This window comes from Camelus dromedarius, chromosome 15 (genome assembly GCF_036321535.1).
Source record: "Camelus dromedarius isolate mCamDro1 chromosome 15, mCamDro1.pat, whole genome shotgun sequence".
NCBI lineage: Eukaryota > Metazoa > Chordata > Mammalia > Artiodactyla > Camelidae > Camelus > Camelus dromedarius.
The window spans coordinates 12,845,459-12,871,531 of record NC_087450.1 but is presented as its reverse complement, the minus strand read 5'-3'; the positions used below and the strand labels follow the sequence as shown (position 1 = coordinate 12,871,531).

The 26,073-nt window shown below is 49.4% G+C and overlaps 2 protein-coding genes across 3 annotated transcripts; both read right to left on the bottom strand.

The window, feature by feature from the left end:
- Window positions 1-432: 432 nt before the first annotated feature.
- Window positions 433-7,071, bottom strand: FIGLA (folliculogenesis specific bHLH transcription factor). 2 transcript variants are annotated; one of them, XM_064494409.1, is made up of 4 exons: window positions 6,834-7,071; window positions 4,210-4,362; window positions 2,462-2,615; window positions 433-503 (listed from the first exon to the last, which is right to left on the bottom strand). In XM_064494409.1, exons 1-4 carry the CDS (start codon window positions 7,032-7,034, stop codon window positions 448-450), a joined length of 564 nt encoding a protein of 187 aa, XP_064350479.1. In that variant the 5' UTR covers window positions 7,035-7,071; the 3' UTR covers window positions 433-447. The 2 variants fall into 2 exon arrangements, with proteins under 2 accessions (XP_064350479.1, XP_031322330.2); XM_031466470.2 differs by lacking the exon at window positions 433-503 and having other exon boundaries at window positions 2,295-2,615; window positions 6,834-7,043.
- A 7,400-nt stretch (window positions 7,072-14,471) lies between these two features.
- Window positions 14,472-25,767, bottom strand: CLEC4F (C-type lectin domain family 4 member F). The gene is made up of 7 exons (XM_064494252.1): window positions 25,650-25,767; window positions 24,752-24,868; window positions 24,336-24,437; window positions 21,322-22,497; window positions 16,804-16,955; window positions 15,829-15,947; window positions 14,472-14,880 (listed from the first exon to the last, which is right to left on the bottom strand). Exons 1-7 carry the CDS (start codon window positions 25,708-25,710, stop codon window positions 14,736-14,738), a joined length of 1,872 nt encoding a protein of 623 aa, XP_064350322.1. The 5' UTR covers window positions 25,711-25,767; the 3' UTR covers window positions 14,472-14,735.
- Window positions 25,768-26,073: the final 306 nt, after the last annotated feature.

Here is a 26,073-nt window from a genome sequence, read left to right as displayed (position 1 = left end):
ACCTTGGACTAGCCAACCTCCGGAACTGTGGGAAATAAACTTCTGTTAAGCCACCCAGTCTGCAGTCTAAGCTGTGGCAGCCTAAGAGGACTGCAGGCTCTCTGTGCCTCAGTCTCTCCACCTGTAAAGCAGGGATATCCTGCAGGACTGTTAGGAGAACAAGGTAGCGTATGTAAAGTATGGAGAACAGGCACATTTATTAAGTGCTAGGTCCTCGTGAGCAGGCGAGCAGTTGTTGCAAAGAAGAAGACTGCCTCTGTGCTCACGGTGCTGGAGTGTCTAACCTGCATCGAGGTGCCATATGGCCTAAGCTGGGTACCTGAAACTGAGAAAGGGGAGTCAAGTAGGTTTGTGACAGGCAAGGCCATTTAAAGGGTAACTGTTAAACTTTGAATTATCACAATTTTTTTTTTTTTTAAAAAGAGACTCAAGCTTTCAAGACTGCATTTATTTGTAGAAGGTAGCCCTGGGCCGGCCTTTCCACTTTTCATACTTGAAAGAACCTGAAACAGAGAAGAGCTCATTGTAAATGACTAAACGATAGGAATAAACAGTTCAAAAACAAAACAAAAGTGAAAAAAAAAGTAATTAAAGATGTTCAAATTTAAAGATACCATTTTTTACCCACTAAAATTCTATCATTTTATCATATGATATCAGCTATATGTACAGATTTTATTTACAAGCCAGAAATAGACTGATGGACACAGAAAACAAACTATGGTTACCAAAGAGGAAAGGGGAAGGGGAGGGATAAATTAGGAATTTGAGATTAACAGATACACACTACTATATATAAAATAAATAAGCAACAAGGACCTACTGTAGAGCACAGGGAACTATATTCAATTTCTTGTAATAAGCTGTAATGGAAAAGAATCTGAAAATATATGTATATATGTAAAAAAAAAAAAAGTACCACTTTAATAGATGCCCCTGTTGGCAAGGATATGATGAACTCGGCACTCTTACATAGCTGGTGGGGTCATAAACTGGCACCATTCATCAAGTCATGGATTGTACTTACCTGTGACTCAGTTCTACTTCTGGAAATCTATCCTAAAAACAAAATACAAAAAAGAGCTAAGCACAGTTTGTTCACCATGTGTATGAGAAAAACTAAAAACAAATGTCCAACAATTAGAAAACTGTCCACTTAATAGTCCTTTAAAACTTGTTATAAAGAATATGCAGTAGGGGGCAGCTATAGCTCAAATGGTAGAGCACATGCTAGGAGGCATGAGGTCCCAGGTTCAATCCCCAGTACCTCTTCTAAAAAATAAATAAGGAAACCTAATTACCTTCCCCCAAGATAAATAAAAATTTATAAAACTAAATAAAAAAGAATATATAGTAACCTCTAAACATGCCAATGATAGAATAAAAAGTAACACACAATGTTATGCACCCTAATTTCTTGATTCAGTTGGGGAGGAAAAATTTTGCAAGCATATTAGTATATTTCCATCTGTGGCTTTATTAAGATGGTAAGATCACCTTGGTCTTCTCAATTATTCTGAAATCACAGTTATCTTACGTGGGTCCAATTGTCAGTCCCATTCTACAGATGGGGAGACTGAGGGTTGGAGAACTTTAGTAGCTCTCTTACGTCTCAGGGTCATACAGCTGACAGGTGGCAAAATCAGGGTTTGAACCTCAGCATTCTGTTCCCAGAGCCTGTACTCAGCTATTCTAAACCACCTCCCACCACTAACCATCATCTGTGACTCCACAGTCCTTATTTCACACTCAGCAACTTGCTTGTTATAGCACACTTGGTTCCAGATTCCTCCAAGCAGTCGTGTTGTAGGAGGGAGCAAGGAGTCTTGTTTGGGCAACAGTGAGACACAGCAAGGGCCAAAAGTCCACTCTCTAGACGTGGAGAAGCAAGCTGCTTCTTCCAGCAGCTCATTAGTTTGGCAAAGTAACAGCTGTTACAAAAACTCCTTTGTTGTTACTTACAAACCCTGCTTCCAAAAAGGGCAACTCAAAAACAAACATGCGTGTGTGAGCAAACGTGCGTGCAAGGGAGTGTGTGTGTGTATGGGATCCTCATGCAGCTCCAGGCAGGGCAAGCTACTTATTTCTTTTTCTGAAGACCTTAGAATCCAGAAAACTGTCTGATGTATTAGTTAGGGTCATAAAAAATTAAGCTTAGGTCTGTATTGGGTGATTCCGGAGGAGCTGCCTTTCCCTTGAGCTGCTTTCCAAGCAACTTCTGAATATAATCATAGATCTTTCCAACCAGCAAACTGCACCTCCCCACCTCGTTGCTTTCACACAAGGATCTGGTTTCAATCACGTTTTAACATATAAAATGCCACATGTCTCAAGGGATGCGTTATGAGTTTTTGGACAGCTACATGGCTATTTAAGAAGAAACACTTTACCAGACTCCTGGTTGGGCAGCTAACTGCTGTCGCAGACACCGCCCTCTGGCAACAAGGGTGTGACGACTCACCACTGCCACCATCTGCCCAGGACCCTTCCTCCTCATTCTTCAAGCCCACAGCACAGCCAGCATGTCGGGTGGTGTTTCTCGATGGCTCTCTGGCCAAGGATATATGTGGTTCGGAAGTTCTGGTGCTATAGTTCTGATGATCTGGGTCTTGTCTCTAGAAACCATATTTAGTTGTCAAACAGTATAATATGACAGTCAGGTTTTGAAGTCTTACATCAATATATTTCAAAGTTTTAACCTATGAAATTTTACTTAAGTGGATGAGGGCCATGCTTAAGTTCTTATGGAAAGAAAAATCATTGCCCAATAGACCGTATTTTGTGCTTCTATAACCTTAAAATTTGTGTGATTGGCAACTGCATTAAAAAGATGATAGCCTGGAACAGTTTCTGTCTTTTATCAGAGCACTTCTGTTAGACAGTTCACATGCAAGGAAAAACTGAGGCAGCCACTGGCACATGTCCACATGCCATCCAATTTGGCCAATAGGACGATCCACTCCCACCATCCCAGAATGTATCCTCCCAGAAGTCACCTAAGGAGGACTAGCAGGCAAGGGGAGGGGGTACCATTATGTACCTGCTACTTCTGCCCTAAGCTCCTAGAATGAGTGTGTTTCTCTTCTCTCGACTATCTGACCTCTTTTGTCCCTAAACAGGGTCACATTGCTACTTAGAAAGACCTTCACTGATCTGACAACTGTTCCTTTCCCATCCTTTGGATCCTTCTTTCCAGGCTCAGACTTCCAGGCTGAATGGACTTGAAGTTCACCATCTCCCTAGGCCTGGCCTCCAGGTGTTTACCAATGACACACCCCCTACCCACCGCGAGTGGACCCCCAGCCCGCTCCCATCCCACACCTCATGTGCTGGGCCTGGTCGTCTTCCCGGCCCCCCTGCAGCGTCTCCCACCACCTTCCACACTCAGACTCCCCAAATCCCTCCCTCCCCGGGTTGTTCGGCCCCATCTTGCTTCTCCACCTGCCCCTCTTGGATGGCTCCTCCTCCTCCTCTCAGCAGTGTCACTTAGAGGTCGTTTCTAAGGACTTTCCTCTCTTCATACCTTACCTCCTCTGATGACTATGCCATTTCCAGGCCTCCTAGCTTTACCTCTCCATGGAGTGAGCCCATGAAACCAGCTTCCACCTCCCGCTGCCTATGACATCCCTGAGCTACGTGCCCCGATAATGGTGGTGACACTGTGGTGCTTCACAGTTTACGAAGCAGGTTCCCTCATGTTGTCCCACTGGACAGTGGCACAACCCCAGGAAACTGGCATCACCAGGCCATCACTGGGCTCTGGGGCAGGGTTGTCCCTCAGGGAGGGCCTCTCCCAAGGGACATGCCTCTTCCTCTCTGTGTCCTGCCTGATGTGCGTCCTGCTGAAGGAAGACCCCACCACCGAGTGGGGCCTCCTCCCGTGCCCCCGCTGTTGAAGTCCTGTTAAAGGCTAAGCACTCAGGAGCTAGAGGCCTCGACAGAGACAGGCGGTGAGGATACACCTGGTCAGGAACTTGGCTCCAAAGCTCACACAGACCTGGATTCAAACCCCAGTCCTGACATTCCTTAGCTTCATGGCCTTTACCTGTATTGTGGCTTCCTCCTCTGTAAAATGGGGCTCATAAATAGCTCAGAGGACTGTTACAAGCTAACTAGAACACGCACATCAATATACGTGCAGAATGCCTGGCACAGAGAAAGGGCTCGATCAACGGGGGGCATCATTGTTCCAACTTCTTAAACCTTTACCTCCGAGTCTTTGGCTCCTTCCAAAACATCACTGAGAACTTGGATGTATTCAGTCGCACCTTTAAGGATATCAACTTTGCTAGGCTTCCTGCTTTGGGGAAGAAACGGCACCAGGGCCTTCAGTTTGGCAAAACCACGGTTGAGATTTTTTATCTGCAAGGGAGAAAAGCACAGTGATGCACAAAGAAGCGAATCTGTAAGACCTCTCCCCAAACCACAGAAGTGGGCTGTGAGGGCTGGGTTCCACAGCTCTCCTGTCTGGGTGGTAAAGAGCCGAGGCTCCCCGGGTTCCTGGCGAGCGGAGGGGCCGGCGTGAACCCGGCACTGGGAGGAGTGTCTACGCCCACGCTGAGCTCCTCCCCTTCCTCTGAGAGCACACCCACCGCAGTGTAGACGCAGTACAGGTAGTGGCTAAAGCTCAGAGCCAGCACATCAGGATTTAGAACCCAGCTCTACCGTTCAGCTTTACAAAAATGTGTAGGATACTTCATATCGCCAAGACTTGGTTTGTTTAGATGCAAAGTGGAAAATACCCACCTTGCAGTGATGGAGCATTTTTCTGCGGTGATTAAGTGACATTATTACACAAAAAAACACTTCTTCCTGACCAAGCCCATAGAAAGTCCTCAATAAGCTGTACTAATAATAATGAATAAAATGTACAAACGCTTGTCTAGTTATGATAAACAGTCAAGTGTTAGAGTACAGAGAGTCTGCATGTTGGTGAGATTTGAAAAGTAAAATGAAGTACCTTTTTCCCCTTAATCTCCGGGATCTAATCCTTCAGCTTCAAAGGCCTGGAATTCCGATGATCACCCCCTGGGGCACACTGGCTTTTGAGGAACTGGCTCCCACTACACCATAAAGTTGATATATTCACTTATGTTGAGAGCTCCTCCCACCCCACATCAAAGTGGCCAAGGGACATAGAGCCAGCCCGTTCACAGAATACAATGACTGATAAACTTATGAAAATACTGAACTTTAATCATCAAAGAACTACAAACTAAAACAGAAATTAGATACCATTTTTCATGCACCAAGCTTGCAACATTTTTGTTTTGTTTATCATACCCAGCATTGGGCATGGAAAAAGGGAACAGTCCTATATCTCGTAAAAGGGAATAAAAATTAATAAACTTTTCTAGAAAGCAATTGGGCAACTTGTATCAAAAGTCATGACATCGTTTATACCCAGTAATTCCACTTCTGCCATTTGGTTCTAAAGCAATCATCAAACATGCCTGTAGATCTAGGTACCAGTAAAAAGCTGCAAAAAAGAACACATGCCCAACACTTGGAGACTGGATAAGATATGGTCCGTTTATATGTTGGACTATGAAGTGGAAAGCTGTTCTTTGAAAAAAAACACTTAGGAATATGAAGAAATGCTTTTGATACTGCTAAGTGAAAAAAAATACAAAGATGTGCACTAGATGAGATCACAAGATTATATACAAGCCCAAGCATAACTAGAAAAAAGACTAGGAGGAATTATACAAGATAGTTCATGGTAGTTATATTTGAATTATGGGTGTTTCTTTTCCCTATTTAGTCCCTGTTAATAGTTTCTCTGTTTTCCAGGTGTAGTCATTTCATTATTATGAAGAAGAATAAGGTCATTCGTTTTGAAATAGTGGATAACACCAGGACAAGTTCTCTGCAGAAAGTAATTCCTGCTGGGAGAGCCCAACGTAAAATGCAAAATACTGTATTTGTTTCAGGGTCACGTCATCACATCAGATCACCGGGTTATCATAAAGGGTTCCCACCTTTCCCTTAAGTCTTCTCTTAGTTGGTCCTTTCTCCTCACACCTTTTCCCAAACAAAGCTCCGAATTGATTGGGGCTACATGTCTAAAGGGCCCAGGAGTGTGCAGGAACAGCCCCCACTTGAACTTTCTCCTCAAGCCCCAGGCCGAAATGTGCGCCCTCCCTCTTCCACCGCTCGCCCTTCCCTCTCTGGGCTCACCTCTGCTGCAGCCCGAACCCCTAAACTGCAAAGGGCAGAAAGGAGACAGGATCTGACAAGTTTAGGGCCAGAGTTTAGTTGGAAATACTGAAAGCTACCAGTAGATGGCGCTCCGACTCCGCCCGCGGGCCCATCCCGCTTGGGGATTCACCGCGTCCCTCCAGACTGGGAAATAGCCACTGTCTGTCTCCTGCCGGGGCTGAATGGGCGTCTGGGTGCACACCGAGGCGCTGTCATTCTTTGTTTAAAGTAAGGAAATGAGTATCTGGCATTAGGCCCCCTGTCCCTCACGTCATTTGTGCTTCGAGGCCGAACACAGAGGAAAGGGGACCCCAAGCATCCACCCGAAGCAGGAGGTAGTGAGATGTAGGCGCACTGCCGCGCCCTGAGGGGTCAAAGCACCCGTCCAGGGGAGACGTTTGAAGTTGTCAGACCTCTGCCCCCCCCCCCCAGGCCCGGTTCCCGCACCCGTCCGGGTGGGTGGCCGGCGAGGCGCCATCCCCAAGCGGGTTGAGGGGAAGACGAGCCGGCCCTCGGGAGGTCGAAGTCGCCCTGGGGCCCCCGACTGGGGAGTGGGCACCCCGGGTCCCGGAGGTGTCTGGAGAGGGCGGTGGGCCGAGGGCGAGCCGGGAGGAAGGCGGCCCGGCGCTCACCCGCTCGCGCTCCTTGGCGTTGGCCACGCGCCGCCGCTCCAGCACCAACTGCAGGTCCTCAGTGGGCGAGTAGCCGCCCGACGGCAGCCGCTTGAGCCGGCAGATGGCAGCCAGCTTGGGCAGCGGCCCGAACTGCTCCCGCAGCACGTCGTCCAGCACCTCGGCCCGCGGGGCGCCCAGGAGCGCGGGCGCGGCGTCCATGGCGGCGCGCGGGGGCCTGCGGGCGGCCGGGCCCGCCCTCGGGAGCACCTGCGGCAGCGCGGGGCCCGCGGGCGGGGGCGGGGGCGCGGGCGCCCGGACCACCTGTCGGCTTCCCCTGCGCGCCTGCGTACCCGCCCGGCCCGCTCTCGGGAAGCTTCTCTGAAACCTTCTGTTTTACAAGTTCCACAGGTGATTTCCGTGAACCCTGGATTACAGCGCGGGCTCGCAAATTGGGCTGCACACTGGAGTCACCTGGGGAGTTTTTGAAAACTCCACCGTCCCGGGTACCAGTCCCGCAAATTCTGATTTAACCTATCTAAGCCGGGGCCTGAGTTTCTCTGGATATACGTATACACGTGTATATACACACACATCAGGGGAAAAACTGATAGATACACAAAAACCTTTTTAAAAATTCACTCTGAAATAAATGGGTTGCAAGAGCAGTAACGAAGACGTCCTGTATCCCCCTGACCTAGGTTCTCTACTTGCTAACTTTTTTTCACACTTGCTTCGTTGCTCCCTTTCTTTTTATGAATATTCCTGTGTTCATTATTCTTTTTCTAAAGCGTTTCCTTGGTCTTGCCCTGTCTTCACGACTTTGGCAGTTTCAGAGAGTGGAAGCCTTTCATTCCGTAAGGTGTCCCTCTACCTCGGTCTACCCGGTGTTTCCTTGTGTCCAGACCCAGGTTCTGCCCTCTTGGCGGAGACTCCGTAGAAGAGATGCTGGGGTTTCCTCGGTGCGTCACATGAGGAGACACGTGATGTTGACCTGTTCCACCCCTGGTGATGATAACCTTGATCACCCCATCAAGGTGGTTTCTGCCAGGTTTCTTCACTTTAAATATTTTCCCCCTTTTAATTGATATTCTGTGAGCAGACATCCTTAGTGTCCTTTGCTGACTCCTGCCTGAATTCACCACCACACTAACAATGGCCAAACAGTTGGCATCCTCCTTCGGGGAAGAGGTTTCCCTTCTCCCCAGTTATTGATTAATTTTGTTGTGTCACCATGAGCTCATGGGTTTCTCTTTTATTCAATAAGATGTAATTCATTCCTATCCTTATTTTGATGCTCAAATTGTCACAGATTTGGCCTGTGGGATCCCACTCAAGCTGGCTTCTCTGTCCTTTTGACATGAGCCCATCATTCTTTGAGCACTTTCTTACTTGTGCCCAAAGAGACACAATACATTCCAGGCTCATCTCGAATTTTCCTAGCCCCATCCGTGAAATCAATTAATTCTCCTTTTAGGGGAGGATGGGATTTAGAAACCAAGACTGGATGCTTGATTGTTCATTCCTTTTGGAATGTCATTGTTTCTATGTTCTTTCTGCAGACAGAAACTATACATTCGCACACACAACGCGCGCGTATACTCACACACAGCTATATCTAGCTGTCTCTGTATACAGATGGATAGGTATGTTTAAAAAGCGTAAGTTCACACTTATTCCTCTAACTCCAATCCAACACCAATAACAATACATATTTTTAAGAAGGAAAATAATTTTGTTTGCTCTAAATTCCCTTGGTGTTGTCTGCTGGGAGGCAGAGGGAAGAGCCAAATGTGTGGGGATGAAGCTTAAAATGGAAATGGTTTACCCATTTACTTAGCTTTCCTTGAGCATCAAAAAGGAGATTATCGACATTATTCTATTTTATTTCCAAACACTTGAGTGGGCAAGCTGGTGTGTATCAGGAATCCAGCGTGAGAACCCCAGGCTTTATTCCTCAGACCCGCTGCCCTCCATCAACTCCAACTATAATTTTCTGGCCTCTTGGCATTTAATTCCTCAACTGAGCCATCTTTTCTGAGGGAGAGCAATCACATAAGCCAGTCTGAGTTAAGGTGCTGATAACTTACCATCATCCAATAATGCAAGGGCCCAATGAACAAAACTGTTTATTTCTCTCGCCTCTAACAGTGTGAAAAGTGGAGGTCAGCGATGCAGCTCTGTTCCTCCTTGGATTCCTTCCAAATCATCACTCCTCCATCATTGCTCCTGGGTGTCATTTCTAAAACTGGAGCTGTCCCCTTTGAGGCTTCTGCCATCACTGGTGCCCAGCATGGACCAACCTCGCAGCAGCAAAGACCTCAGGCCATTCGCCCCAGTCAGGGTTCAGAGCAGGGTCAGAAACTCTTCTAGATATTCTCAGCAGATGCCAAGGGGTTTAATTCAGCGATTTCAGTGCTTACACAATCACTGGGAGGGCTGAAGAAGCAAGAAGAGCTCTGAGTTCAAGGACACACCACCAGGCAGCTTTCCAAAGCTTGGGGCGGGGCCAGGAACACTGCGGCGGAGACACCTGGAGTCCCCACGCGCTGGCTTGTCCGCAGGAAACAGACAAAAGGACAAGGAGGGGCACTCTGCCTCACATCCACGCTCACAGTATCACACACTTGTTTCTAATTACATCTTCTGACTTGTCATCCGGAACCCTGGGTCCAGGGGGTTCTGAGAAATGGAGGGGGGTGGGGTAAATGGGCGAGGGGGCCAAGCCACATCATCTTCCACCCCCAGACACAGAGTAAGAGCCCCAGCAGATTCAGCTCATCAGTCTTTGCCTGTTCGCTACCCTGGCACCCAGCTGAGCAGAACACCCACCTCCTGATGGGAACACCCATCCTGGGTGCTTGGAAGACCTCCACCCCAACTAAACCCTTGCTCAGACACAGTTCCCTTCATCTCCTTCGCTCAGCCAAGATGTGAGAGAGTGGTGAATAACAGCTTTAGTAAAGGAAGGCCCAGAATGACATTTTAAAAGGAATCAAAAAGTATAAAGACATGCTCACCTTGCCCAGAATTCCCATCGAAACGGATTTGGAAGTTGCATATTATTATTCGTAGTCACATAAGTGTATTTATTATTACATATTATTTATTACATAGCATGTACTATCTTATGTCACCACATTCCTGGGAATTAGGCTTTACTTCCCTTGGACAAATGGGAAAATTGATGCCGGACAAGTGAGTAACTAGCCAAGGTCCCACTGCTGCTCAGTGGCAGGGCTGAGGCTGGAACTCGAGTCTGCCGTCTCCATGGCAGTCCTGTCTCCTCGAGGTCTGAGCGGCCTCCAACCCAAGGTCTCTGGGCCCAGCCCTGTGCTTCTGGTTGACCTGGTCCACCAGCAGGCAGGCCCTGCTCCCTGTGGCCCACACTTCACTTCCCTCGTGCTCCTCCTTCACCCCCTGGGCATAAGCTGGGGTCAGCATCCTGGCCGCATCCCCAGCAGGGGTAACAGCGGGTCAGAAGTGTTTCTCCACCAAGAGCAGAAAAGAGGAACAGACCCACAGGCTCTGTCCCCAGGAAGCTGCTGAAAGGTCGTTTCCTCACAGGGACCCTCAGCTGAAGCCCTTCTCATTTGTGCTGCTGTGTTTCGGCTGCAGCCAGGAGCCTGGAGCTCTGATAAGATGCAGGGAGATGCCGGGCCACCTCGCAAAGGGGTAGATGGATGCTTATGGCCTGTGGGCTATGGAGCCTCACACAGGAGCTGAGACTTAAAAGGGCCCGAGGGTTCATCGTGGGTCAGAGGGGAAGAGCTTCTGAGACACTGGGGTTCCTAGGGCCTTTGAGTAATTCATTCAGATTCTAAGCCTCGTCTTGCCTTCTGTAAAGGAGGGATTAGAAAAGAACCTTGCTCTGTGATGCAGTGAGAAATCCACCAGGCCACTGACGTAACAGTAACAGCTAAGGCTTGTACAATGGGACCCGGTGCCATGCATATTCCAAGCCCGTGGTGCATTCATTTTCTCAGCCCACCCGACAGCCTCAAGAGAGGGATTCTAATTTATTCCCAGGAGAGGAGGTTGAGACACAAAAGTCAGGTAATGGGCTTTCCCAGCTAGAAAGGGGCAAAGCTGGAACTGAACCCAGACAGTCTGGCTACACACCCTGGGTCTATAACCACAAGCCTCTCCTGCCTCATGTAACTCCCGCCACATTGGATGTGGGATGTGATGGCTAGAAGAGCAATCACAGTTTATGAACCAGATAGAACATCCAGAAACTCAGCTATCGTACAGACAAATCCTAGGTGACCCAGGCAGAGGGATGTTCTGAGCAACAGTGCAGAAGCTGGTTGAGGGACACTGAGGTGTGTACGGGGCTCGGTTCCAGTGACCCCACAGCAGAGATGTCATGAGAGGTTCATTGGGGCCACCTTGAAGGGGGCCCAGAATCCTAGTCCTGGGACCTGTACAGCTGGGAGTGGGAAGTGCTCGTCAGATCCCAGGAGGGTAAGATGCAAGAAAAGCAGGGCTCTGGGAAGTTCTAGATGAAGCGGGGTGCAGGCTGCTTTAGGGGGGAACTGAGAGGCACAAGTGTGCTGTGGACACTGTGCTATGTGGGCCCTTTTTGAGGCCCAGCTGGCAGCCCCTTGTTCTACCCTAAACTGCCCCTCCGAAATGCAACCCAGGCCTCCTCACTCTCCTGTGACTCTCCCTGGGAGCCTGGAGCTTTCATTGGTGGTGGGGGTCTCTGGGGTTGTTTGGCTTTGAGCCCCAGGAATTGCTGGTAGCAGACAGAGGTGCAGCCACTTATAATAGGCCCTTATAAGTGAGAGCAATGCAAAGGGAGAGGCTCTGTCCGGTGGGCATGGTGTAGGAATGCGTGGGGGACTGGGCCAAGGCCCAGCCCCAAATCTGGGTATATGGGAGCGAGTGCTGTAAGAATTCCGGAGCATGGGCTGGGATATCAGTTGGCAGAGGACACTCAGAATTGTCAACTATGATAAGTAGGGGTACCTTTCCTTCTAAACTAGTGACCTCCATCATCCTCAAAATGCTGTGACGTCTTTCTCCAAAACATGCTCTCTCTCCTGACTGAGAAATTGTTCCCTTCCCCTAGAAAACCAGGCCTGGGAGGTTAGTTCATGACAACCAGAAAGTGCATGCTGTCTTCTCCCTGTGCCAGAGTCAGGCTCGCCCCCAGATCCCAAGGTGTAGACCTCAGCCTCTGTCAGGTGGGGTCCTTATACCCAGAAAGACTGGAAAGATGGCTCTGGGAGGAAAGGCTGTGGGCACCAGCGGGCAGCAGCATACCCCGTGTGGTGGCGATCATCTGCCACAGACTGCTATTGCCACCAGTGCCATCTGTGGTCACTGAGAGTGGCAGCTGCCCAGGGTTCCCACAGTGGAAGCCAGCACCTCAGGGTGACAAGCCGACTGCTTCAGGACAACTGCAGATTTCACTGTGCCTCCCCTGATGGCTCTGCTCAGTCTGCAGAAAACTTAATTCCCCTGCCTTTCTCATTCTTGGGGAAATTGCAGCTTTCAGAACATCCTCCACAGGAGAGACATGGCCAGCCCAAGCACGTGACCCTGGAGTGTGAGCAGGAGAGAGTCCTTCACGTTTACCTGTTCCTGATTCGTTAGCTGCAGACCACAGAGCACAGCTGGCTGGATCAATGGTGAGCAGCTGCTTGCTACTCCAGAAGGCCCCAGCCCCAGCTTGCAAGCATCACAAGACTCCTGCCTGTGGCTATTATGAGAAGGGGCCGGATGTCCTAACCAGCTCTCCTCCCTACTAGAATGCCGGCTTCATGAGGGCTGGGTTTTTTCATTATTTGGTTCACTGCTGAATCCCCAAACCCTCAAAGAGTGCTTGGTGCATAGCGGAAGCACAATAAATACTCCCTGATTGAATGAATATTGATAAAAAGTAAAATTTAGAGGGAGGTAGAGCTCAGTGGTAGAGCACATGCTTAGCATGCACAAGGTCCTGGGTTTAATCTCCCAGAATCTCCATTAAAAAAAAAAAAAGTAAAATTCTTCTAGTAGATTTCATGGTTATGAATCTTTAGACATTAAACAAAGTAATACTGAAATACCTGAGTCAAAGGCTATTAGAAATAAACAAACAAACAAAAGCTATTAGAAGCTACAATAATTAAAACAGCATGGTATTGGTACAAAAACAGACGTATGGATCAGTGGAACAAGCTGACTTCAGGATAACAGCAGATTTCACTCTAGCTCCCCAGATGGCTCCAGTCAGTCTGCAGAGAACTTAATTCCCCTGCCTTTCTCATTCTTGGGGAAATTGCAGCTTTCAATACATCCTCCACAGGACGTTTAGAGAAAATAGAGCCCAGAAATAAACTCACAGACTTTTGGTCAATTAATCTTTGACAAAGGAGGCAAGAACATACAATGGAGTAAAGCCAGTCTCTTCAGCAAATGGTGTTGGGGAAACAGCTGCATGTAAATCAGTGAAGCTAGAACACTCCCTCACACCATACACAAAAATAAACTCAAAATGGCTTAAAGACTTAAACATAAGACAAGATACTATAAACCTCTTAGAAGAAAACATGGGCAAAACATTATCCAACATAAATCTCAGCAATGTTCTCCTAGGGCAGTCTACCCAAGCAATAGAAATAAAAGCAAAAATAAACAAATGGGACCTAATTAAACTTATAAGCTTCTGCACAGCAAAGGAAATCATAAGCAAAACAAAAAGACAACCTACAGAACCCACAGAAAAAATATTTGCAAAAGATTAGACTGACAAGGCCTTAATTTCCAGAATATATAAACAGTTCATACAACTTAATAATTTTTAAAAAATCTAAAAATGGGCAGAAGACCTAAACAAGCAATTCTGGTCATGATGAGAAACCGGACCAGCCCTTTTTCTATAAGCAAGCAGAACACTAGACAAAATATATGAAACAATTGTTTCAGACATTGGACAACAACTGGGGTCTGACTGGTTGACCCAACCACCTTCCTGGGTTTGTTCCTGGAGGATCTTCCCAGACCACTGTGCAGGGGGGAGGGTGTCCCCAGGGAGCATGGCAGGCCCACTAAACTGAGGAGAGAGAGATGGGAGTTTGGGGAGACTGAGCATTCTATAATTGGGGGGGCAGAATATGAAGGGGAGTGATGCAGAGAAGCAGCTCCAGAAATTTGCATAGCGTTCCCTGCGCATGCCTAGGATGGGACTCCGGTGGGCGGGGCGAAAACCTGCCCTAGAAATTCTCATTCTCAGTTGATCGGGCAGAAATCCTCGTCCCGGGGAGGGTGAATGTGCACAAGGAAAGTGGAGGATGTGGCTCTGAGAGCTAACATTCTGAGGACAGGACGTGGCCAGCCACAGGAGATAAATGAGCTTTTGGAGTGGTTTAAAGGTCTGGAAAAATCCAGCTCCAGCCCCATCTGCAACGAAGAAAGTGCAGAGAACAACCGGGGTGGCCATGACTTCCCGGGAATTTGTACCCCTACCAAGTCCAGGTAGTTTGTGTTAAACCTCCACCGTCTTTCAAGGAACCAACTGAAAGTTCCTAGCTATAAAGCCCTTAAACAAAGATAGGCTTGTTTCAGCAAGAAGGGACACAGGGAAGGAGAAGCAATCCAGGAAGAAGCGAGCATGGCGGCTGCCGCACAGACAAGTTAAAACTTCTGTTCATCCGAGTATTTATTGAGGGCCTGCTGTCTTGACAGGCTGGTTGCGGAGGGGGATACAGTGGCACAAGGCTCTGGCCTTGAGGACTTGTTGATTGTGCAGGGTTGCATGAGGTAAATGTGTTTGAAAGATTTAAAAAAAAAAAAAAAGGACAGGTCAGGAAAAACAAAAGCCCAATGGAAGGCCCCAGAGATCAAGCTGAGTTCAGAGGGTCCCAAGGTGTCCTGGAGAAGGACCCAGAGCTGGCAGCTGCCGTGACCCCTCAGCTCGGGCCTGCCCTCAGGCTACACCCCGGCCATGGGCTTCTTGCAGACCCAGTGGTAGAGGGCGGAACAGTACATGTCATTCCACTTCTTCTGAACATGGACACAGTCTTCTGTCAGCCCGTTCCTGTGTCGCCAGTTGTCCGGCTGATTCTGGTCCCAAAACCTGAAGACAAGAGGGCTTTATTCTGCCAGGTGAAGTGTCCCCTCCTCCTGCTGTGGCATAAGGAGCTGACGTGACACAGGTCCCTAATCCCCTGGTAGCCCCAGGATGGGGCCAGAGGTGCCCGGGCAGGTGGCGCTGCTAAGGTCGTTCTTAGTTACTGAGAATGGAGGAACAGGAAGGTTATCTAAAGCTCCAAGTCCCCACCCCCAAAGTCACATTTAGATAGCTTCCAATGGGGGCGAGGCTCTTTAGGACCAGGATAGGTGAAAACCAAAAACAAACAAACAAACAAAAAAACCCAGCAAGACCCGCTGACAGGCTGCCTGCCCGGTTCTGACGCCCCTGTGGAGGGGCCCAGGCAACGACCACAGCTGTGCTGGTGTTCACACACCATACACACACCACACACACCACACAGTCATCTACACACACACCCAGCATACACACACCACATGCACATCACACAATCATATATACACACACCTAATACACACACACCACACACACACCACACAGTCATCTATACACACACCACACGCACATCACACAATCAACTATACACACACCCAGTATACACACACCATACACACACATTACACACACCACACAGTCATATATACACATACCCGGTATACACACACCACACACACCACACATATATACACACACCCAATACACACACACACCACACGCACATCACACAATCACATGTATACACACAAACCCACCACACACATCATACACACATTACACACACCATACACAATCACATATAAACACATCCCATACACACATACACATACACACATCATACACATATATCACACAGAACACTAACGCTTACGGGGCAGGGATAGATACACAGGACAGAGACACACAAGCATCTCTAGCCAGGCCTGCCCAAGCCAGTGCCCAGGACGGCACCACACAGTGAGTGGCTGGACTCACGCACTGCTCCTGGCGCTGTTGAATGGTGTGTCATCTGCCCAGCGCCAGTGGCCCTCCGTGCCCCAGTCAGTGAGGCCAATCCAGTGGTAAGCGGTACTTGTGAACTGCATCAGAAATGCCTGCAGAGAAAAAGGCAGTGACTTCGTGTGAAAGTCTCTCCCTCCCTAGGCCTGGGGGGTGGGGGGCATGAAGCCCACTCTTCCGCAGGAGCTGGGCCCCTCCCTATGCATTCCACTGTTTTCCAGATCTAGGGCAGTAGCCAGGTCCCCTCAGGCAAAGCCCAGCTTCTCCTGTGTTGACTTGATGAGGAGTGTGGCTTTATTGGGATTAAGACAGACCTGACCATGATTTTTTTAAGAAGGTATGTTTTATAAAATAGCATATCCTTTGACAGACATACGAGAACAGTCTCAGGAGAACCACAAGAGACGGGCAAGTCTGTAAAATGAATTTGACGAAAACTATAGGGGTCCCTTGTCAATAACCCTAGTAAATTCTGGTAAGAGCCTTTAACCTGTGGGCCACTGCGGAGCTATGCTGCCTTTGGTGGTCCTCAAACTCTTATGTGTGTCTGGCCTTCCCGGGAAGCCTGAGTCTTCTGCTCATGGGCCTTCCACACCCATTAGATGGACTGACATTAAAATCAAGACTGACCACTAGAGAGGGAGACTGAGAGGAAAATGAGGGGGTGGGGAGGGAAGCAGGCATCCAGCGCGTTAAGGGACATCACGTGGTGCCACCTCCCTGTGCTTCCGCACTGCTGACTCCTCTAGTGTCTCCCTCGTTCACTGAGGACATTGGGGTTTGCAGGCAGTGCTTGTACCTCCAGACAAGATGCTTATAAGAACTCAATACACATTTGCGCCCCGACTGACGGAGGTGACACACGGGTCTCTGCCACGGCTGCTCTGGGAGGGGAAAGCCCAAAGCCCCAAAGTCCCCGATCCCACACCACCCCAAGCCCACGGCTCTGACCTGCTCCTCCTCGGAGGTCACCGAGGCCAGGTGGGCTCCCTGGGACACACAGGACTGCTCGGCATCGTGCCAAGACTTCTCGGCAAGAGAAAAGTAATACAAGTTCCCATTGTAGGACTTCCAGCCTTGCAGGATCAGCTGGAGAAGTTGATCTGGAGCAAAGGTTGGGGAGGAGAGAGAACCAGGAGCTGGTTGCGGCTCCCCATCTCTCCAGGGACTGAGGGTCACAAGCCCATGCGATGCTCGATGCCCAGTGCCACAGGGACAAGGTCTGGGAGGCCACTCGCCCAGCAACTACCCAATACACCAGAAGACATCAGCTCGGGATGTCTGGCTCCATCACCCTGGGGACATTCAGACAGCCCTGCCTCCCAGCATCACTCTTTCGAGACTCCTGCTTCCTGGCTATACCACCCTCTTTCCCGACTCACTACCATCACCTGACAGTCCTCTACACCCTATTCCTGCCCTTTCCCTGGGGGATTTCACAGCCATCCTGTAGCATCACTCCTTTCCTTGACCTGGTCTCCATCCCCGTCAGCTGCCCACACCCAGGACCCCATCTGGGACCTTTGTCACTCCCTGGTCTGCCTGACCTCACAGCTTCAGACCCTAACAGCTCACCCCATGAGCACCAGCCCTGATTCTCCCAGCTGTTTCAGCCCTCCCTGCTGTGACACCTCTGCTCTTAACCATCGTCATCTGTAACACAGCTGTTTGAAGTGGTGCCAAGACAGACTCACTTATTCACTCATTTCTTCTGTTCCACATTCCTTACCATCTACGAATCAGGGACTGTTATACAAAGATCAATAAGACATGATTCACGCCCTCAAGAAACTTACTGTCTAGCAAACAAAACAGATGTTAAAAGAAAAAAAAAAAAGGTGTCGCGGATGCATTGAGTGAAAACCATTGTATGTTAGAATAGAGGCACGAAAGAGGGTGTGGTCTGTCCTGCCTGGGCTGGAAGTGGGACTCAAGAAGGACACTCTCCGTGAGAGGTCACTTGAGCTGAGTCTTGAAAGACTGAGGAAGAGTTTGCCAGGTGGGCAGCGCCAAGGAGAACATTCCGGGCAGAGGAAAGAGTTGTCGCAAAGCATAAAGAGTGTGGCACAGCCTGATCTGTTCAAATGCTTGGTATGGTCAGTGCACAAGGGTTGGGAGATGAACGTGGATGGGTTCACCAGCACTAAATCGTGCATCCTGTGTATAGGAGTTTGGGTTTGTTTGTTTGTTTGTTCTGTGAGCAATGGAAAGCCATGAAGGGTTTTAAGAAGGATGGTGATACGCTCAGACTTGCACTGTAAAAATGTCAACCTAGCGACAGCGTGGAGGCTGAACAGGGAGAAGGCAGTCTTAATCAGGCCAGAGACACAAGGTGCAATACGACTGCAAGTGTCTGAATAATGGGTGGTGACTGTGTAAACCAGGGGTTTTCAAAGTGTCATCCCGGACTGGCAGCATCAGCAGCACCTGGGAACTTGGTTGAAAAGCAGATTCTCAGACTCACCCCAGACCAGCTGAATCCAAAATTGTTTTTTTGACAATCTGTGTTTTAACAAACTCCCCAAGTGATTCTGATGCACTCCAAAGTCTGAGAACCAGTGGTCTAAACCGAGGCTTGGCAAACTACAGCCTGCCAGCAGCTTCTTCCTATAAATAAAGTTTTACTGGAACACAGCAACGCCTTTTAATTTACACATTGTCTTTGGCTGCTTTATCACTCCAACAGCAGAGATGTTGCAACAGAGACCGTGCAGCCAAAAGTCCAAAATATCTACTGCTTGGCCCTCTAAGAAAAAGTTAAAACTAATGGTTCTCAGCCCTCACTGCCCAGTAGAACCACATAGGGAGCTTTTTTAAAAAAATTCTGATGCCCAGGCTGCATCCCAGACCCTCCTTTAAAAAAAAGTCAAGAGTTCTGAGGGTGGGTTCCAGGCATCATTTTTTAAAACCTTAATGAGTGGGTCCAATATGCACCCCATGGTGGAGAAACACCAGTCTATAGCAAAGCTGTGGGAAGACACAGGATGGAGTTAGACAGCAGAGGGGCATAGGAGAGGCATTAAGAGGGGAACACGTCCGGGCTTCTGACAGAGTGGGTCCTCGGTACTGTCTGCCAAGCCCCTCATCTGTCAGCCCCATCTCGTTAGCAGCTGCTCCAAACCACCCCCTCCCTCCCCGCTCCCTACTTCCTCTCTCACCCTTAACCAGGGACCTCCTCCTCCTCTACCTACAGAGACACCACTGGATATCAGTTCCGTCAGTTCTGAGTGGCTGCATCTGCAAACCTGGGTGGTCATCTGCTTCCACACCTCCTCCCCTCCCAGCCTCAGAAGTTCAAGTACTGTCCCCACCCCTTCAAGGCCAATCACTCAGCAATGCGGTCCTCCTCTCCTCTCTCTCTCCTTCAACCTCCTTCCTCTTTGCTGGTTCCTTTTTCTTACCTCAGATCAAGCCTATGCTAATCCAGAAAAACCCTCTCGAGGAAGTTCACCAAAATGTTAGCAGTGGGTTCTTATTTTTAAAAATGGACATTTTTTATGGAAATACAAGTGGTCATTTTCTCATCTTTCCCTTTTTCAGTATTTGCCTTGCTATCTATAATTAATATGAAAGTTTTGTGATATAAATGTGGATGATACAGGTTGTTTTTAATCCCTCCTTCCCCCCTTCCATCCCCATCACCTCAGCCTCATCTCTGTCCCTCTCTTCTCAGCCAAGGTCCTTGAATGACCTGGGCACCTGATCCCTCATTCACGCCACGCTGACTGTGTTCTGGCCTCCAGGCCACATACAACTCTCCACTGAAACTTTATTCCAGTGACTTACTAGTTGCCCGAAGTTAGTGGATGCTTATTGGTTTTTTACCTGGCCTCTCTCAGACATTTGCCAGAACTAGCCACTCCCTTCTTGGAATTCCCTCCTTCCTTGTCTTCTCCACCGGCACATGTCCCAGCTCTCCTGCTGATTCTAAGACTGCCTTCTCCAGCCTCCAAAAACACCTCTTTTCCTTCTTGCCACCTGAAGATTGACTTCCTATTTCGGCTCCCAGCCTTCTTCTCACGAAGCATTTTATCTCAGGCAAACGCCCCCACTCCCACTGCCACACCAGAGCCAGCATGCCCAGGACTCCCACATCCCTCTCTGCAGCAGGGCCTCTCTCCTGTGCTCCCGACAGCCCGCAGATGACAGCCGCTTGACTATCCCCAAAGCACTGCAGACTCAGCATGTCCAAATGTCACTGCTCTTCTTCCTCTTTTACTCCCTGGCTCAGTCGGGAGACCCATCTAGTCAACCTCCGTGAAGCCCTCCGGTAAAGCTTCATTTCCTAAAGGAAGAAACCCAAGCTCAGAGGCCTTCGCATCTAGCTGGTGTCTCTCTGGATCCACCTACCTTTCTCCATAGAGTCTCACCCTGCAATCATCAACCCACTAGTGAGTTGTGTTGACGGATTTTTTTTGAAGAATAGATTATAAAATATCAGAGTGCATTCATGTGGTAAAAGTTTTGCTTTGTGATACGTGTTTGTGTGTGTGTGAGAGAGACAGACATAATTACGTGGGTCACAATGTAAAATGAATGTCATGCTTTGATTACACTCAAAACAGTTTGAAAGCCACCACTCTGGTCCCTTCCCACTGTCCTTTCAGCCTGCACCTCATCCACCGCCCTCTTGGCCACCGTCCAGTCAGACGAACTGCCTGAAGTTTCCTGAACTTCATGGCTCACATCTCCATGCCTGTAACCTGCTGCTCCCTTATCCTACCTGCTTGGCAAACACCTCTTGGTCCTTTAGGACTCAGTTCAAGGGTCATCTTCCCATCAAAGAATCTTCTGATCCTTTCTCCCTCAAAAGATTTCCTCCCCCGTCAGAAGATCCTTCTCTACACCAGAGGACATTAGCCCCCAGATCTCTTCTTTTTCTTCTTTTGGCTCCTCCCCACCCGCGGTTTTTAGACCGGCTCCTAACATAACGCCTCTTACATCTCTCCACATGTCTCTCGTGTAAGGCCGCTTGCCCTACCCATCTGTGTGTTTCACAGCTTGTTCATCTTTATGCCCCTGACACACAACAGGACGTCAAAATATTTTTGTCAGATGATTGCATGAATGCTGGGTACTTTGTTAAATGCTTTATATGCATTAACTCGTTTGATCCTCACTGTGAAGCCAGTATTATCGTCCCCACTTTGCAGATGAGAAAAGTGATGCTCAGAGAAGTTGAACAAAGCTCCATATTTGGGATAGCAGAGAGTTGGAAAGAAGGCTGTCTGGTCCCCCTAACACAATCCAGGCCCCTTATACATCTCCACCAGACATCGTTTGTTTCCCAAAGTTTTGTTTGGCCCCTCTGGCCACACAATAAGCAACTTGAGAGCAGCGGTTATGCTGCCTTTGGTTGGATCTGGCCCTTCCACACTCCTTCCCAGCAGAGTGCATGCTGAAGAAAGCCAAAGGAGGGGGCTGGGGAGAGCCTCTGCCCTCCCCAGCCCTCTCCTCTCTCCCACTTACTTCGGGTCCTCTGTTGCTGCTCCAGCGAAGCAGAGGCTGCACGGAGGGTCTCCAGGCTACTCTGCATCTCCTGGATTTTCGTAGTCAGTGTCTTGGTGTTCTTTAAATCCCCTTTTAACTTCTGTATCTCAGCACTGGCCTTCTGCAGCTGGCTCTCTAACATCTGGGTCTTGGAATTCAGGGCTGCAGCATCCCTCATGCCTTGTTTTAGGGTCTCTATCTCTCGGCTGGCATCCCTTAGCTGACCATTTAATACCTGAATATTAGGCTTTAAGGCAGTGGCATTTTCCAGCCGGGTTTGTAAAACCTGCACCTGAGCATCTGTTTGTTCCAGGCGACCGTTTGCTCTTTGGGTCTGGGCAGTGGCTGTTTCCAAATCTCTTCTTAACAAGTGAAGCTCATCGCCAGCCCTTTCCAAATGACTTCTTAGTGCCTGGATCTCAGCACTGGTGTTGTCTAAACTGCCTTTTATAAAGGTCTGGGTCTGGGAGTTTACAGTGTTTGTGTTTTGCAGACTTTCCTTTAGTCTCTGCATCTCACTAGTGGCTCCTTCCAAACCACGTCTAAAATCCTGCTGCTGGGCCCTTAAATCATCAATGCCGTCCAGATGGCCTCTCAAAACATGGATTTGGGCACTAGCATTCTGTAAGTTACTGTTTGCCAACAGGATTTGAGCATTTGCTGTTTCCAACCCGGCCTTCAACACCTGGATCTCCGTGTCGACATCATCTAAGCCTCTGCTTAACAGACGGAGCTCCATGCTAGTGTTTCCTAAACTGCTTTTTAAGAAACTCTGGGTCTGAGAATTTACAGCCTCTGCCTCTTCCAGGTCTCCCTTTAGCTTCTGGATCTCAGAACTGGTCCCCTCCAAGGAACTCCTTAACATCTGGGTCTGGAAACTCCAGGTGTGGGCATCCTTGAGGCGGCCTTTGACCATCTGGATGTCAGCACTGGCATTGTCTAGGCGGCCCCCGAGGCTCTGGATCTGAGAACTGACATTGTCCACTCTGCACATCAACATCTGGATCTCCAAGCTCCAGGCGCTGGAATTCTCCACATGTCCTCTGCACATCTGGACAGCCTCTTGCAATTCTGCTACCCTGTCAAGGTGGTAGGGATCTGAAGAGAGGAAATGGAGAAGGCAGCCAGAGATGCCCATTACACAGCGGGGCATTCACGATAGAGGCCAGCCAGAACGTGCTGACAGCTTCCAAGGGAAGTGTCTACGGCATGACCCTGAGTTTTCCTCGAGTAGCCTGCTGCTCCCCGTAGCCACCCAGACCCTGGGGATGGGCCACCTGAGAATGTGAACCCCAAAACGAAATGAAGACCTACTTAGCTATCCCACATGAACTCAGGAGCAGAAGGACTGAAATACTTGCCCACTGGATGATTTGGCTGTTATAATTGAACTTGAAAGTAACCGATTGTATCATTTAGAGTTCTTGACAATTAATTCCACCGCAGTGTCACCATTAGCACCATTAGGTCATTATGGCAAAGAAGACAGATATGATTAGAGCCCATGTTTAGTCCTATGCTACATTTGTTCAAACACGAAGACTCTTGATTCACTGTTGTTTCTTCGTAAAACCATGTAGACCACAAACATAGACATTTTCTGATCACTAATCCGTGGAGGGAAAAAGTCACAAGCTAAACAAAATAGGTGCCCATGGAGGAAGCACTCTGCTCAACCACAGGGCTATGGTAGAAGCCCTCCAGCTGATAACAGACCCTGAGCCGCAATGGCCCTTTAAAGGGCTGCCCCCCCCCCCCCCCCCCGCACAATGTTACATAGGGCACGGGTCCCTGCAGAACCGTTTGAGGATATGGGAGACCTGAGTGAAAAGCCCTGGTCGTTGGGGTCATTCAAGGAGAATCTCTGTAGCCCCTTTCGTCTGCATGGTCTTTCCCACCAAACCCATCTGCAGCTGCCCTTGGTCCCACTAGCATCCTTTGTGAATCTCGTGAGCTAGAACCTCAACTCAGACGCTCATGGTGGGAGGCTTTTGATGCCAGTCTCCTTTCAGGAATAGGGAGAAGGACTCAAGTAGACAAGCATCCTTTCCAGAAGATTCCTGCCCTATTTCTAAAGCTCTACCTAGTAGGCGTGTGAAACTTCAGCCATTATGCTGAGGTAAGACCAGAAATGCCTTAGCTCAATGGAACAGAAGAGAGAATCCACACGTGTATGGACAATTGATTTTCAACAAAGATACAAAGGCAATTCATGGAGAAAGGATAACTTTTTCAACAAATGGCGCTGGAACAATTGTATGTCCACATGCAAAAAAGAAGAAATGAACTTCAATCTACACCTTGCACCATTATACAAGAATTAACTCAAAGTCAATCATAGACCTAAATGTAAAACCGAAAACTATAAAAATTTCCAGAAAGAAACATGGGAGAATGTCTTTGCGACCTTGAGATAAGTAAAGATTTCTTAGATACAAGACCAAAAGGACAATTCATATAAGAACTAAAAATGGATAAATTAGACTTTATCGAAGTGTAAATCTTGTTAAGAGAAGAGACAGGCAAGCCACAGACTTGGAGAAAAAATGTGCAAATCACATGACTGATGAAAGTCAAAAAAAGAATACATACTAAAGATCCTTTTATAGAAAACTCTAAAAAAGCCAAGCAATCTGTATTACAGCGAGGAGATGAGTGGCAACTGCCTGGGAACGAGGGCGGAGCAGAGAGGAAGGATAGCCAAGGGCAAAAGTAAACTTTGGGGGAGGAGGTTGAATATTTTCATTGTCTTGACTGCGATGATGTTTCATGGGTTTATACATGTGTCAAAACTTACAAGATTGCACACTTTATTATGTATCTATTATATCTCAAGAAAGCTGTTTTCTTAAAAAAAAAAAAAAAAAAAAGGTAATGCCTTTCTTGGAGGAGATGGAACCCATTCAGGGGCCTCAGGGTATCGGGGGAAGCGTGTTCTGGGTTCTGGGCACCCACAGGCCCCGGCTCCCACCCCCTCCACTGTGGCTACTCACGGTCCAGCTCCCCGGGAAACTGCCCAGAACTGCTGCCTCCAGGAACCCTGGCTTGAAACTTTTGGAAGGAGGCCTCCAGTTCAGGTCTTGGGTTCTGTAGAACTGAGACACCCCATTCCTGGGTCAACACAGCCCCTCAGCACTGATCCTGGGGGAACAGTCTGCCCCACCCCCAGTCAGGGTTCCAGAAGGAGGGGAGACGGTACCAACCAACCCCCCACCAAGTTCCCCTCACAGGCCTCATCTCCGGGGAGGTTGGACAGCGGCCTCGGTCGGGTGCCAGGAGAGCTCTGGTTTGGGCCTGGGACTGGAGGGGGGCTGCCCTTCTGGGAGCAGAGGGGGTGCATCTGCAGCTCTTTGGGGCCTTTATGCCGGAAGGAGAGAGTCGGTGGGGTTCAGGTCACCTGGGAGCTTACCCACAACAAAGAGAGCCACAAGAGAGGAGACAAGGGTCACAGCCACAAAGGCCAGGGTGGCCCACAAACGCCGGGGCATCTTGGAGGCTGCAGGAGTCACTGCCGCGGAGTCCAGCCCTGCCGGGGGGAAGCAGGATTCTGAAGGAGAGTGCGCTGTGCGGGCTGGACGGGCTCAGTGTCTCGGCCTGTCCGAGGGGCTGAGGACAGTCACCATGCCTGAGTGCTTGGAAACATTCCCCAGGGCTCGTAGGGGGCGTGGTAGCAGTTCAGAGGCTAAGAGAAGCCCACAGCCCCGAACCTGCAGGACGTGCGCAGGGCACAGAGCCTGGCACAGAGGAGGGGTCAACAAAGGGGTCATCTGAATGAAAGCAGAAAGGAAGGAGGGAGAGACACAGCAGGAGCCTTGACCACGGAGTCCCAGGGCTCGCCTTGCTCTGTGAATCCTGACCAGAGCAAGCCTCGTGGCCCTTGGGGGCTGCCACTGCCCCAACAAGCTGCCATGGATCAGCCCTGGAGCCTCCTTCGGCTGGGTCAGAAAGCCCCCCTGTGGGTGTCCTAAGAAGGGCTGTGCCTGGGAGTCGGGGGGCTGACAGCACAGGGAAATCCACTTGAAGGTCGAACCCCTGAGGCCTCGCGGGACCAGCCTAGTGTGCGGAGACGGGGTTCAAAACCAGGTCCCCCTGAATTCAAAGTCCACTCTTTCCTCTGCCAGGTTGCCATCTTCATGGGAAAGGGTCTGAGGAGATTTCACGTGGAGATGGGGTGTGGGCTGGGGGCTCTCTGCCATCCCCCGACCCTCCTTCTCCAGACCTGTTCACCCTGGAAGCTGAGACAGCCAGGGCCTGCCAGGCAGGGGCTGAGAAGGCTGGCCGAGGGCTGGGGCAGGACATTTTCTCACCTTGGGAGCAGAGGGAGACACTCTGGCTGTCTGTGCAGAAGCGGACCTTGTCACCACTCATCTCTGCCTCCTCCCTCCTCCAGGGGCTGCTCCCCGTTGCGGGCTCCTGAGGGCCGTGCTGTGGGCCGGCGGTGGTGGGAAGTAAAACCGCAGAGATACTCACACTTATATACGTCTGGGTCAGTCCTAACCACCCGCGAAGCTCTGCCTCCCTCCCCTGCTGACTCTGCAGAAGCATCTCATCTGGGCCCTTCCCCTCAGGACTCCCAGGCGCCAGGCGCCACCTCCCCCCCATCCTCTCCCTCCTCCCTTGCCCTCCCCTCAGGCCCATCCTCCCCCCACTCCACACTCCACTGCAGCCCCAAACACAAGCCTCTACCCCAAAGTCACAGACACCTTTGCCCCAGTCACCTAGGAGGGGGTC

Bases quoted from the DNA above. Each gene is read 5' to 3' on its own strand.
- CLEC4F (XM_064494252.1), bottom strand. From the start codon at position 25,710: ATGAGTGGTGACAAGGTCCGCTTCTGCACAGACAGCCAGAGTGTCTCC. The intron at 24,869-25,649 runs GTGAGAAAATGT...TCCCCCCGGCAG, and splicing joins TGTCTCCCTCTGCTCCCAAG to GGCTGGACTCCGCGGCAGTG. The intron at 24,438-24,751 runs GTAAGCTCCCAG...GGGGTGTCTCAG, and splicing joins TGTGGCTCTCTTTGTTGTGG to TTCTACAGAACCCAAGACCT.
- FIGLA (XM_031466470.2), bottom strand. From the start codon at position 7,034: ATGGACGCCGCGCCCGCGCTCCTGGGCGCCCCGCGGGCCGAGGTGCTG. The intron at 4,363-6,833 runs GTGAGCGCCGGG...TCTCCCTTGCAG, and splicing joins ACGCCAAGGAGCGCGAGCGG to ATAAAAAATCTCAACCGTGG. The intron at 2,616-4,209 runs GTAAAGGTTTAA...TATGGTTTCTAG, and splicing joins AAGGAGCCAAAGACTCGGAG to AGACAAGACCCAGATCATCA.